This window comes from Myotis brandtii, unplaced genomic scaffold, assembly GCF_000412655.1.
Source record: "Myotis brandtii unplaced genomic scaffold, ASM41265v1 scaffold59, whole genome shotgun sequence".
NCBI classification, from domain to species: domain Eukaryota; kingdom Metazoa; phylum Chordata; class Mammalia; order Chiroptera; family Vespertilionidae; genus Myotis; species Myotis brandtii.
The window spans coordinates 832,290-845,779 of record NW_005370223.1 but is presented as its reverse complement, the minus strand read 5'-3'; the positions used below and the strand labels follow the sequence as shown (position 1 = coordinate 845,779).

Here is a 13,490-nt window from a genome sequence, read left to right as displayed (position 1 = left end):
GACCCTTTCACAGGGGTCGCCTAAGACCATCGGAAAATACATATATAATTACATATTGTTTTTGTGATTAATCACTATGCTTTAATTATGTTCAATTTGTAACAATGAAAATACATCCTGCATATCAGATATTTACATTACGATTCATAACAGTAGCAAAATTACAGTTATGAAGTAGCAACGAAAATAATTTTATGGTTGGGGGTCACCACAACATGAGGAACTGTATTAAAGGGTCGCGGCATTAGGAAGGTTGAGAACCGCTGTTCTAGAGGGACATTTACGAGGAAATTTCCAGTTGGCAGTTGGATATAGTGGTCTGGGGCTCAGGAGGGAGGTCCTAGATGGAGATAATGGATTTGGAGTTGACTTTTGGCAGCAGATAAAATCTTATTTCTTGTAATTATGTTGATTATACTTAGCTATTCTGTCCTACTTTCCTCCCCTGTTTTGCCCTGTAGCCATGATGATTTATGCTTGCAGTTACTTGACCCTTCCACATTCTTATTTGCTTTCCTTTTGTGCATACTTCTTCCTTTGCCTGGAAAGATCTTCCTTCTCTTACACTGATAAAGTTGACATCAGTGTAAGAGATTGTTTCCTTGAAGAATTAATTAGCTCAGGTTCTACTTCTTTTGGGAAAACTTACCCCCCTCCCCCAAATCTGAGTTAGGTAAGTACCCCTCGGAATTTTCATAGTTTCCTGTGTGAGTCTGTATCTTAGTAAGTTATTTGTCTACCACAATAGATTGTTCCTTAATGGCAGAGGTTGTCTTGCCTTTGTATCCACAAGACCTAGTATAATTTGAGACATAATAGACATTTAATAAATGTTTAGAAATAATTATTGAATAAAAGTCATAGCATCTAATACAGAAAATTTTCTATTTATAAACAAAATAGATTTTGAAAGGCTGTAAAAAGCTTAAGCTCATTTTTGTAGGTCCATAGTGTCTATACCCTAACTACTACTAATACCATTCATTAATTAGTGGCAGGCAGGGTAGAGGAGGATAGAATTGATAAACTTTTGTTCTAAGCTTCTTTTGTAAAATATTAATGAGAATGTATAACCATGTCAGTAAAGGAGCTTCTATGTACAGTCATGTTGCATAACAACATTTTGGTCAATGACGGACTGGATATATGACATTATATCTTTGAGAGTTAAAGCATTTTAATAATAAACATATTAAGATTTCTATGCCCTATATATTTAATTATAATCTCTGAGTTTAAATTGCAAAATTGGGATGCCATCCCTCTGTCACATATTAGGAAAGACAAACTTGAACAATATTTTGGTCTGTTGATATGCATAATATTCTTTGCAGCTTCAAGAGAGACTGAAGACTCGGTCTTTCTAGATGCAAATAATGTGAACCATTCTTCTCATTATGAACTTTGACCACTAGGTAATGACTGACTGAACTCCTAAGAAAAATTGATGTAAAATAGTCCAAAAACAGTGTGAAACTTTCTTTTAAAATTATTGATTATAAGAGTTTCATTTGTTTGATCTTATGTCAAATGATAGAAAGAAATAAGTATATACTAAATTTTTGCTATCCATTTCTTTTATTATGATAAACTTAGTTTGTGTAATTTTTTCTTTTTTAAATTTCAGAGAGGGTTTGCCTCAACTATTCTGTGCCTTGATAGTAGTTAGTGTGTTACGTTTAAGAGATTAAGCTAATTTTAATATAGATCCACAATCCCTTATAATTCAGAAATTATAAAATGCTAGAAAAATCTGCCCTGAATTCACTTGAGCATGTAATCTGATCTGAACTGACATGATGCTAGTTCGAATCTTTATTTAGTGTGAATGTTTATATATGTAACTGCAGAAATATTAATGTTTTGATGAAAAGGTACTGTCCCAGAAGCCACTGTGGGTGTTAAATAATAAACAGTCTTTGTATCATATTAGCTTTTTAAAGATCTGAAAAAAGTCAGGATTCTAAAAGGTATCTGACTTCAGAGGTTTCCAGTAAGGGATTGTAGGTCTGTATTGGCCTAAGCAAAACATCAGGGAGGAAAATACGCTGTAGAAAATGTTATTATACAAATGGAAAGATTTAACTAGGTACATTTTATCATCAGCTATTTTTAAAAAGAATGACTTATATAGTATTATAAGTAATATAATAGCAATGTTTTAATGATAAGGAGTTTATTTTAAGATTATTTGTGACATTCTGAATGAAACAAATTGAAGATGAATAATTTTTTTTGAAGATGAGTAAATTTTGACTTAGACAGTGTTTTACTTACAGTATGTCCTTCCCCTCCCCTTTTTAAAGCAAAGTTCTCATATAGATGTGGTTCGTTTTCCATGTGTGGTTTATATCAATGAAGTCCGAGTCATACCCCCAGGAGTAAGAGCCCATAGCAACCTGCCTGACAATAGAGCATACGGGTAAGTCAGCTTTCCTTTTTAAAGTATTTTTGACTAAAGGTTTTCCTAGTAATATTTTTTTTTGGTAATTTATGTATTTTTTTAAAAAATTATTGAATTTATTAGGGTGACATTGGTTTAAAAAATTATATAGATTTCGGTAGAAACATTCTTTTTTTTTTTCTCAAGGAAAGAAAATTAATGTTTTATTATAAGTTTTAGAAAAATGAGAGGGGGAAACTTCCTAACTCATTTTATTAGGCTGGTATTACCTTAAGCCAGATAAAGACAGCATAAGGAAAGGTAACTATAAGTCCATTTTACTTATGAACAATATGTAAAAATCCTAAACAACATCCTATCTAATAAAGAGGGACTATGCTAATTGACTGCCCAGCCCTCAAAGATGGCAGCACCAACAGCCAATAAGGAGGGAATATGCTTATTGACTGCCACGCCCTCAAAGATGGCAGCGCCCACAGCCACAAGATGGCCAGCAGGGGAGGGCAGTTGTGGGCGATCAAGCCGGCAGGGAAGGGCAGTTAGGGGTTACCAGGCCAGCAGGAAAAGGCAGTTGGGGGCGACCGGGCCAGCAGGGGAGGGCAGTAGGGGGTGATCGGGCCGGCAGGGGAGTGGTTAGGGGGTGATCGGGCTGGCAGGCAGAAGCGATTAGGGGCAATCAGGCAGGTGAGCGGTTGGGAGCCAGCAGTCCCGGATTGTGATAGGGATGTCCGAATGCCGGTTTAGGCCCGATCCCCTGAGGGGTCCCAGATTGGAGAGGGTGCAGGCTGGGCTGAGGGACACTCCCTTCCCCCAGTGCACAAATTTCATGTACCAGGCCTCTAGTATATATAACTAAATCCATCAGTATGTTACAAATATTGGATCAAGTAAGGATGATTTATTTAGCTTCAGAAATTCTGTCAATGTAACTCACTGTATTGACTAAATAGAACTCTTTAATAGTGATCTTGATAAATGCAGCAAAAGCTTTTGATAAATTTCAGCATTTATTAATGATTATAAAACTTCTGCATGCTCAGCTTCTGCCAGTAGAGTTATATGCTTCCGAAGCCTCAGTTGTGTTTGTTCCCAAAGCTCTTCATACCAATTGTCTTTGCTGTTTGAATTATGTAATTTAGTTAAATGTTATATAAACAAAAGCATTTTAATTGTGAAGAAGAACTGTTGCTCTGAAAGTTCAATTTAACGTTTTAGAAACACTTGTTAAAGACAAGTCAATAATAAGTTTTATTATAAGATCTTTGTATTCCTTGTCATAGTTAAAAGCAAAGGTCTTGGTCCTATATCAAAGGAAGCATATTTTTAAATGCAAAATTTTAAGATAATATTTTATAAGTAAAAATATCAACAGAATAAATCCTAAATCTTTATGTTGCATTGTAAATTGACTCTAGGTTTTCTGTATAATTCATATATCATTATAAACTTAAAAAGAGTAATTACTTGGCCTAAGTATTAGTTTAAAATTTTTCTTCTTCATTCATTTTCCTTTAAATTAGTGGAAATAGTTTTATAGTAATTTCCCAAAATATTCTAGGGTGGCATAATGTAGTAGATGAAGTATTTTTAATCTTTTTCCTTGAAAATAAATAAGAATTAGTCTGAATATTTAGAAATACATTTTTATTATGTAATTACACTTTTTAATACTATTTTAATAATAGTTTTCCTGACTTATTGACAATCTTCTTAGCCTGGTACATATGTCTTTTTAAAAATATGTAACTTCACATTAGCCATTAGTTGTACTTAGCAAGTTGTTATTTGAAGCTATCGACGAGACAGAAACATCGATCAGCTGCCTCCTGCACACCTCCCACTGGGGATGTGCCCGCAACCAAGGCACATGCCCCTGACTGGAATCGAACCCGGGACCTTTCAGTCCGCAGGCCGACGCTCTATCCACTGAGCCAAACCAGTCACGGCGCTTCTCTTTTTTTAGGCTCTGTTGGAAATAAAATGCAACACATGGTCACTAACATGGAGTTGCTGATAATTTTATAACAACTGATATAAAACAGGAATTTGATCTTTGTAATATGAATATTCATCTTTTGATTTTAATTACATGAATTGGAGATCTAAACTAAAGTTTGGTTGTGGAAACATGAATATATATATAATAAATATAACTATATGGATTTTTAGCATATAGCCTACGTATTAAACTTATGTATCAATACCACATTTCATTATGTGCATGCTGTGATAGCTCATTTTCTATTATGTGGAGTTAAATCAGCTACTTAGTGGTAAGTGTTATGGTACAGATTCCAAGTTAAGGACTCATTTTTTCATAATTGTGATATAAAATCTTCACATACTTTCAGGTCATTCAAAGTAAAACAAATGCAAAACAAAGCAAGAATGTTTAATGTTTAAGCTGAGAAATCATTATGATTGACTCTTTTTTTCCATGTTTAAGGAAATAAAAATTAATGGTTTTTATAATTTCTTTTCTTCTTACTTTTCCTATAAAGGGAGAATTTGTAGAAGGGAAAGGAGTAATGATAGTGTATCCTGCAGTCTACTCTAATTGTATTGCTTTTGGTTAAGAACGGTCTATTAGTTATCTATTTCTGCATAACAAATTAAATGAGTTTAGCAGCCTAAAACAGTAAAACATTTATTATCTCACTATTTCTGAGGGTCAGGAATCTGGAGGTCGCATAGTTGGCTCAAGTTTCCTCTTGAGGTTATGGTTAAGTTATGGGCCTGGCTGCAGAGTCCAAAGATTTGACGAGGGCTGGGTAATTTATTTTGAACTCTTCTGTTGGCAGGACATTTCAGTTCCTTGCCAGGAGACCGTCTCTTTGAGGTGCTCATGTCAAACATGGAGTCCTCAAGTGTTATTTAAATCTTAGGAATATTATATCTTAATTCTAGAATTGATCTTAAATTTGTAATTACTTTTTTTTTGGTTATAATTTGAACTGTTTATTGCAAAGGCTGACATTTTCAACTTTGTTTTATTCACAGGGAGACATCTCCGCACACATTTCAGTTAGACTTATTCTTTAACAATGTAAGCAAACCAAGTGGACCTGTTTTCGATAGATTGGGAAGGTATGTACCTACTGGGTAATTTCACCAGAAACTCATGAATTAGTAAGCAAGTCTCTTCATTTTTTAGATAGACGAAGGATATGTTTGGTGGTAGACTCCAGAACCCAGGGTTTAATTTTATCAGTTGGCAATATTAAAGAAGTGACATGCTCCTAAAAAGATGTTGAGTTTATTTACAAAATAAAATTTTAACTGTATGAAACATTAGCCATCTTTTGTTTGCTTTTTATGGGTGTATTCATTTCTTATACATATCATGATTTGATAATAACCTAATTTGGAAAAGATTGCCTTTTGATTCTTATTAAACTATGTAAGTATATTGAAAGCTAATGTTTTGTCTGTTTTTTATATCACTACTGCATAATTTAAAATTCCAGTGAGAATTTTGTTAATAGGTAATTCCTTTTTGGATTATTTAATACATGTAGGTATTATTAAAACTAGTTGCTTTGATTTCTGCAAAATAATTGACCATTAAATGGGTTTACTTAGAATTCATTTATAAAATAAAAAATTTAAAAGGCAGGAAAAAAAAGGAAACATTTCTATGTTTATCAGGAATTAACCGTTTTTTTTAGACTTAGTCTTTCATTGATTATTAAATTATATTGATAATTTAACCTTTTAATGATGGGAAGCTAGATCATCTGAAGCAGCTAATTTTTAATATTGTAGAATGTTTTTCTTATGTCAGTATCTATTTGATAAAAATAGGTGCCTTTTTAAATTTTGGTCCCAGTATAGTAAATTTTTTGAAGACTATAATGCTATGGTTCTTTACTCTGGCTGTACATTAGAATTGCTTGGGGGATTTTTAAAAAATACTGATACATATACTCACCCCAAATCAATTATATTAGAAATCTCTACAGGGTTCATTTTATACTTAAAACACACACACACATACTCGCACGCGCACACACACAAACACAAAACACTTTGGGGGGAGTAAATAAAACCCAAACTTTGTAGTTTATTAAATTAAAATTTAGCATGGTTTTATTAAAATATATGAAACTAGGAAAACTTCTTCACGAACTGTAATGTTCAGTATTTGAGCCTATATATTTATTCCTACTCTTTTGGCAGCCTGGAATATGATGAGAATACGTCTATCATCTTTAGACCCAACTCAAAGGTAATTGTGGAAATAATTTTTCAATTTGTTACTGTTTGTTTTCACCTCCATTCAGAGTTTTTGGTCCAAGTAAACCAGTGATGCAGATTGTCAGCTTATTTGCAGGATATCATCATTACTTTCCTCTTGTATCCAGAAACTATTTTAAAATGGAGCAAAGACATTGTAATGTCATTCTTGACCTATAAAGCTCTTTTTTCTCCTAATTTTATATTTGAGTCAGAGCAAAAACAATTCGTTTAATGCTTTGTAAGTACAACATGGCTACATAAAATATTACCTGCATAAAGTTTGAGTTGGGCATGTAAAAAGAATGCTATATAATTTTATGGACTTTATAAATGTTGAGGCTGAGCACAATTTATACTTTCGTGCACCTCCATGACCCCTGTGACTATTGGAATTTAATTAATTAATTGGCAGTAACTCCCACTTAATTTCACTCTCATTTCTAATCCCTTAGTTAGGAATCTGTTACGCTTTTTGAACAGGATTCACATATGGTGTGGGACTGGTGATGTCCTTGAGACAGGGTTAGAGATGGTAACTCTAGAGGGCCATATAAAAGCTGTGCCTCTGGATGAATTTTCACCAATATTGACCTTTGCATTTTCAGCGTACTTTTAAGGACTTTAGTTGAACCACAAAGTAATTTGATATCAATTTACTTCTAGCATATTAAAACATTAATTTGAAAGATATTTTCCCCTAACAAATCAGGTGAATACTGATGGTTTGGTGCTAAGAGGCTGGTATAATTGTCTGACACTGGCAATATATGGATCAGTGGATAGAGTGATAAGTCATGACAGAGACTCTCCACCACCACCACCTCCACCTCCACCACCTCCTCAACCACAACCAAGTTTGAAAAAGAATCCAAAACATGGTGAGAACTTTAAACTTGCTTTTGTCAGTGACATTTATGTTCATTATAGCAAGAAAAAGGTAATACAAAGAGCTCTTCTATCTTTTGAACGTTGCTTAAGACTTGACAAGGTATTTGTCAGTTTCCCATTCTTTCATATAAGAGTTTCTTTTTATATTGGTTACATTTTATTTTCTTCCTCTACTTTCCTACAATGCTTCTAAAAATTATTTTTAAAAATGTAAATATGTAAATGATAATATAATCAAGTGGTTATTCATAGTTTACTGTAAAAATTATCTCTAAAAGAATTGAAGAAGCCTGGCCGGTGTTGCTCAGTGGTTGAGCCAGGAGGTCATGGTTCGATTCCTGGTCTGGGCACATGCCTGGGTTCCAGGCTTGATCCCCAGAAGGGGGTGTGCAGGAGGCAGCTGATCAATGATGTTTCTCTCTCATTGATGTTTCTGCCTTTCTATCCCTCTCCCTTCCTTGCTCTAAAATCAATAAAAACATTAAAAAAAAAAAGAATTGAACAATAGGCAATAAATTTGGTATATATTTTTGGGATACTCATTTTAAAAAATAATTTTTTATTTTTCAATTACAGTTGACATGTAATATTATTAGTTTCAGGTGTACAAGCCAGTGATTTATTTATATAACCCACAAAGTGATCACCCTAATAAATCTTGTACCCATCTGACACTATACATAGTTAATTCAATACTATTGACTATATTCTCTATGTTGTACTTTACATCCCCATGATTATTCTGCAACTGCCAGTTTGTTTTCTTTTTTTTTTTAAGCTGCTTATTTTTCCAGAACCAGAATCCAATCAAGCATTTTGTTGTCTTTTAAGTTTTTGGAAACATAGAACAAGCATCCCTGACCCTTTTTTTTTTTTTTTAATTTCAGGGAGGGAGGGAGGCGTGGGGGGGAGAGAGAGAGAGAAAGAGAAACATCAATGATGAGAGAGAATCATTGATTTGCTGCCTCCTGCATGCCCCCTACTGGGGGGGATTGAGCCTGCAACCCAGGCATGTGCCCTTGACCGAATCGAACCCGGGACCCTTGAGTCCACAGGCCGACGCTCTATCCACTGAGCCAAACTGACTAGGGCCAGTTTGTACTTCTTAATCCCTTCACCTTTTTCACCCATCTCTGCAATTCTCCTCCCATCTGGCAAAAGTAAAAATGTTCTCTGTATCTGAGTCTACTTGTTTATTTTATTTTTTAGATTCCACATATAACTGAAACCAAATGGCATTTGTCTTTCTCTGTCGGACTTATTTCACTCAGCACAGTACGCAGGTGCATCTGTTTTGTTGCAGATAGCAAGATTTTATTGTTTCTTGTGGCTGAGTCATATTCCATTATATGTACCCTTCATCCTCTTTGTTGAATGTATTAATAGATCATTCTTTTTTTTTAAATATATGTTTTATTGATTTTTTTACAGAGAGGAAGGGAGAGGGATAGAGATTTAGAAACATCGATGAGAGAAACATCGATCAGCTGCCTTCTGCACACTCCCTACTGGGTATGTGCCAGCAACCAAGGTACATGCCCTTGACCAGAATCGAACCCGGGACCCTTCAGTCCACAGGCCGACGCTCTATCCACTGAGCCAAACTGGTTAGGGCTGTATGAATGTATTATAGTCTAGTTAACCAGTCAGTCATTGAAGGATATTTAGGTAGTTTCCAGTTTTTGATGGTTGCACATAAAGCTGGTGTGAACATTCATGTACACCTTCCTGCAGAAAAATAAGTTAATTTCTCTGGGATAATGTCCAAGAGTATACACATTATATTTTGGTATGTGGAAAGTCAGAAACTCTTTCATTAATATAAATTAGCAAAATTTCTATTTGACATCAGGACAGAAAAGTTGATCAATAAATCCTGAAGATGAAAAACTCAAATCATGAGTAGTATTTTTGTCATGCATTCATTTCTCTATACTTCAGTAACTTGAAAGTTCTTCTTCTGTTTCTAATAAAACTCTAGCTGATGGGGAGAAAGAAGATCAGTTTAATGGAAGCCCTCCAAGACCACAGCCAAGGGGACCAAGAACTCCACCAGGACCCCCTCCACCCGATGATGATGAAGATGATCCTATGCCTTTGCCAGGTACAAATAAAATCAGTGCTAGTTTTTTTTAACCTTCTTGATTAATGTTAATAGTGCTTTTTGATTAAAGAAAAGAAATTAGATGCTAGTAATAAAATCTTGATGAATGGTCCTCCCCCTTTCTTATTGTGTATAATTCTTTGTATTTTTTTGTTGGCATATGAACTTTTTTAAAAAAAATCAGTTAATTCATTTAAAGCTGTCACAACATTGCTTTGAAAATAAAGTGTTAATGTGTTATAGTGTTATGCACAGAAGAGTACCAGTAAAAATAAGGACTATATAGTAGAAGAGATAAAAGTCTTCATATTTAATAGATAAGAAGAAAAGAACTAGTTTATGGTGTTAGAACATAAAATATTATACTTGATTAACTTTGTCTATATAAAGTTGTACAGTATATACTCTTAATATTTTTTAAAAACAAGCTTTTTATAAAAAGTATAAGCTAAATCATTCAAAATGTCACTAAGTAATTGCAGTTTCCAATCCTGCTGCCTCATGTTATTTAAACTATTAAAATAATCTGTGCCTTGAGGACCTGAATAGATGTTTTTGTAAAAAGGACATACAGATGTCCAATAGACATATGAAAAGATGCTCAACATTAATCACCAGGGAAATGCAAATTAAAACCACAATGAGCTATCATCTCACACCTGCCAGAGTAGCTATCATCAGTAAATCAACAAACAACAAGTGTTGGTGAGGATGTGGAGAAAAGAGAACTCTCATGCGTAGTTGATGGGAAGATAAATTAGTGCAGCCACTTTGCAAAACAGTATGGAGGTTCCTCAGAAATTAAAAATAGAACTATCTGAGTCAATAATTCCACTTCTGGGTATTTATCCTAAAAAATCCAAAACACTAATTTGAAAAGATATATGCACCCACGTTTATTGCAGCATTATTTACAGTAGCCAAGATATGGAAGCAATCTAGGTAACCATTGTTAGACAAATGGATAAAGAAGAGATGATAAATATATGCAATGGAATATTACTCAGTCATAAAAAAAGAATGAAATCTTACCACTTGCAACAACATGGATGGACCTAAAGGGTATTGTGCTAAGTCAGACAGAGAAAAAAACAAAACCATATGATTTCATTTATATGTGGAATCTAAAAAGAAATAAATGAAGAAACAAAATAAACTTATAGAGAACAACTTGATAGTCGCCAGATGGAAGGGGTTAGGAGAATGGGTGAAGAAGGTGAACGGGATTAAGAAGTACAGATTGCCAGTTATAAATTGGTCATGGGGATATAAAGTACAGCATTGGGAATATAGTGAGTATTATTGGAATAACTGTGTATCACGGTGTCAGATAGTTACTAGACTTATCAGTGTGATCACTTTTTAATGTATATAAACGTCTAATCACTCTGCTGTACACCTGAGACGAATACAATAATATTGTATGTTGTAAATGGAAAGTAAATTTTAAAAAATAATCTGTGCCTTAAATCAATTTTTCAGTGTCTGGTGACAAGGAAGAGGATGCTCCACATAGAGAAGATTACTTTGAGCCCATTTCTCCTGATCGGAATTCTGTTCCCCAAGAAGGTCAATATTCTGATGAAGGAGAAGTAGAAGAGGAACAGCAAGAAGAAGGAGATGATGATGAGGATGATGTGGATGGAGAGGAAGAAGAGGATGAGGATGAGGATGATCGCCAAACAGTAGACAGTATTCCTGAAGAGGAAGATGAAGAGGAAGAAGGTGAAGATGATGAAGAAGGTGAGTTATATCAGCTAGGACATTTTGGTTTTAAGTGCTAGAAGCTAATTTGATGTACCTTTGAGCTATGCAAAAGAATTTATAATAAACACTATAGGCCCGATGCACGAAATTTGTGCAAGGGTAGGCCTTTGCAGCCCTGGCTGCCTCCCGGCCCCAGCTGCCAGGCCCTCACAGCTCTGGCTGTCTCACGGCCCCGCCTCCTGCCCACAACTGCCTTGGTCTGGTGCTGCCTGCGTCTGCCACCACACACCTCTGGTCCCCTGGTTCTGCAGAGCCCCCCAATCGATTGCTCTGCAGAGGGTGGCCTGGGCTTCCCTCTTTGGGGCGATCACGGAGCCCCTGGATTGATCACCCTGCTGGCCGGTGGCCTGAGCCTCCCTCTGCGGGGCGATTGTGGGGCGATTGCATCCCCCCCCCCAGCAATCACATCCGCCTTGGCTGACCTGTTGCCAGTGCCTGTCATAGCCATAGTGTCTGGACGGTCGTTCTGCTGTTTGGCTCTTTGGTCGATTTGCATATTATGCTTTTATTATTATAGGTAGGCATTTAAGAAACCCAAGGGTTGGAATATAACTAGGCTTCCAGACTTGACTAGAGGTTGGCTTTCCGTCTTTTCTTTTCTTTTTTTTTTTTTTAATGTATTTTATTGATTTTTTACAGAGAGGAAGGGAAAGGAATAGAGAGTTAGAAATATCAATGAGAGAGAAACATCGATCAGCTGCCTCCTGCACACCCCCTTCTGGGGATGTGCCCGCAACCAAGGTACATGCCTTTGACCGGAATCGAACCTAGGACCCTTGAGTCTGCAGGCCGACGCTCTATCCACTGAGCCAAACCGGTTAGGGCAGCTTTCCATCTTTTCTTTGCTTTATATTGTTATTTTATATTCTGTCAACTAGTTTTTCTATTCACCCCACAGCTTTAATCTCCTCTTTTTATTCAACCAGTTTACCTGGCTGTATCTCGGTTCCATTTCCAATTTCCTGGGAGAGAGATTTTGTTTGGCTTGCTACGCTCTAAGTTGCGCTTTGATACCATCAGCTTTGATCAGGGAAGCAGGGTCATGCAGCAAATACACAGTGACTAAGAGTAAGGAATGTTGTTGTAAGATGGGTGGAGTTCCTAAAGATGTCTGCCACCTAGATATTTCAGCAAAAAGTTACATTAGTTTTAGAAATTCAGGGAGAAAAGAATCTCAGTACAGAAATATGTGATGGCATGATGCTAAGACTACTTTAGGCTTTGCTTTTTTTAGAAGCAAAAACAGAAAGATACTCAAGCTGTTGGACTCCTCATTTGTCCAAGAAATGGCAAATAATGTTAAAGCATTTATGCAAAATGACAGATAATCTGCCTTGTTTTTTTCTAAAATAGTGAAGATTGGAGTTATTCTGCATGAGAGTGAGGCTCATTTCAGCATCACAGAGGCCCTTTTACAAGGTATAAATAATTAGTTTGAGTGATACTTTCTTTTTAAAGAAGAGCCTTTTTTAAAAAAAAATAGTTTATTGGTTTTTAGAGAGAGAGGAAAAGAGAGGGAAAGAGAGAAACATCAATGTGAGAGTGCAACATCAAATGGCTGCCTCCTGTACACCCCCTACCAGGATTTAAATCTGCAACCTGGGCATGTTCCCTGATCAGGAATCGAACCGACAACCTCTTGGTGCATGGGATGGTATCCATCCAACTGAACCATACCTGCCAGGGCGAGTGATACTTTTTTAGCTTTTCCTATTCCCAGAACATCAAGTAATCCTTTTTTAGATATATTGTAATTTGACTGGCAAATAGTAGTTAGATTTCAGATAGGCTGTTTTCTTTATCAGAGGACATTTTAGTAGAGAAGGTGAGAGAATAAGGCTAGTTAGTTTCTAATTTTTTTGTGTGTGAGGAAAAGATACCTGTAGCATATTTAGTTGTAAAGCTGAGCAGAGATAATAGAATACTTTGCTTATGAAGTTTCTTCATAATTATTATAAATGTTGGTAATTGTTAAGATGTTGGGGCAGAAGTTAATTTTGTTGAGGAAATCATTCTTATTTTTGCCATGCTATTAAACTGTTTTTGATTAATTAGATTTTTTCCATGAAACAACAATGATGTAATATT

At 35.5% G+C, this 13,490-nt stretch overlaps 1 protein-coding gene across 3 annotated transcripts in view; it reads left to right on the top strand.

Moving 5' to 3' along the window:
• KIAA1429 (KIAA1429 ortholog) overlaps positions 1 to 13,490 on the top strand; it is a 48,274-nt gene that overhangs the window by 3,515 nt on the left and 31,269 nt on the right. For all 3 annotated transcript variants that reach the window (XM_014550240.1, XM_014550241.1, XM_014550242.1), the window contains exons 2-7: positions 2,307 to 2,422; positions 5,405 to 5,491; positions 6,584 to 6,632; positions 7,353 to 7,521; positions 9,513 to 9,635; positions 11,118 to 11,378. In XM_014550240.1, coding sequence (XP_014405726.1) covers positions 2,307 to 2,422; positions 5,405 to 5,491; positions 6,584 to 6,632; positions 7,353 to 7,521; positions 9,513 to 9,635; positions 11,118 to 11,378 — 805 coding nt within the window. The remainder of the gene's footprint in view (positions 1 to 2,306; positions 2,423 to 5,404; positions 5,492 to 6,583; positions 6,633 to 7,352; positions 7,522 to 9,512; positions 9,636 to 11,117; positions 11,379 to 13,490) is intronic.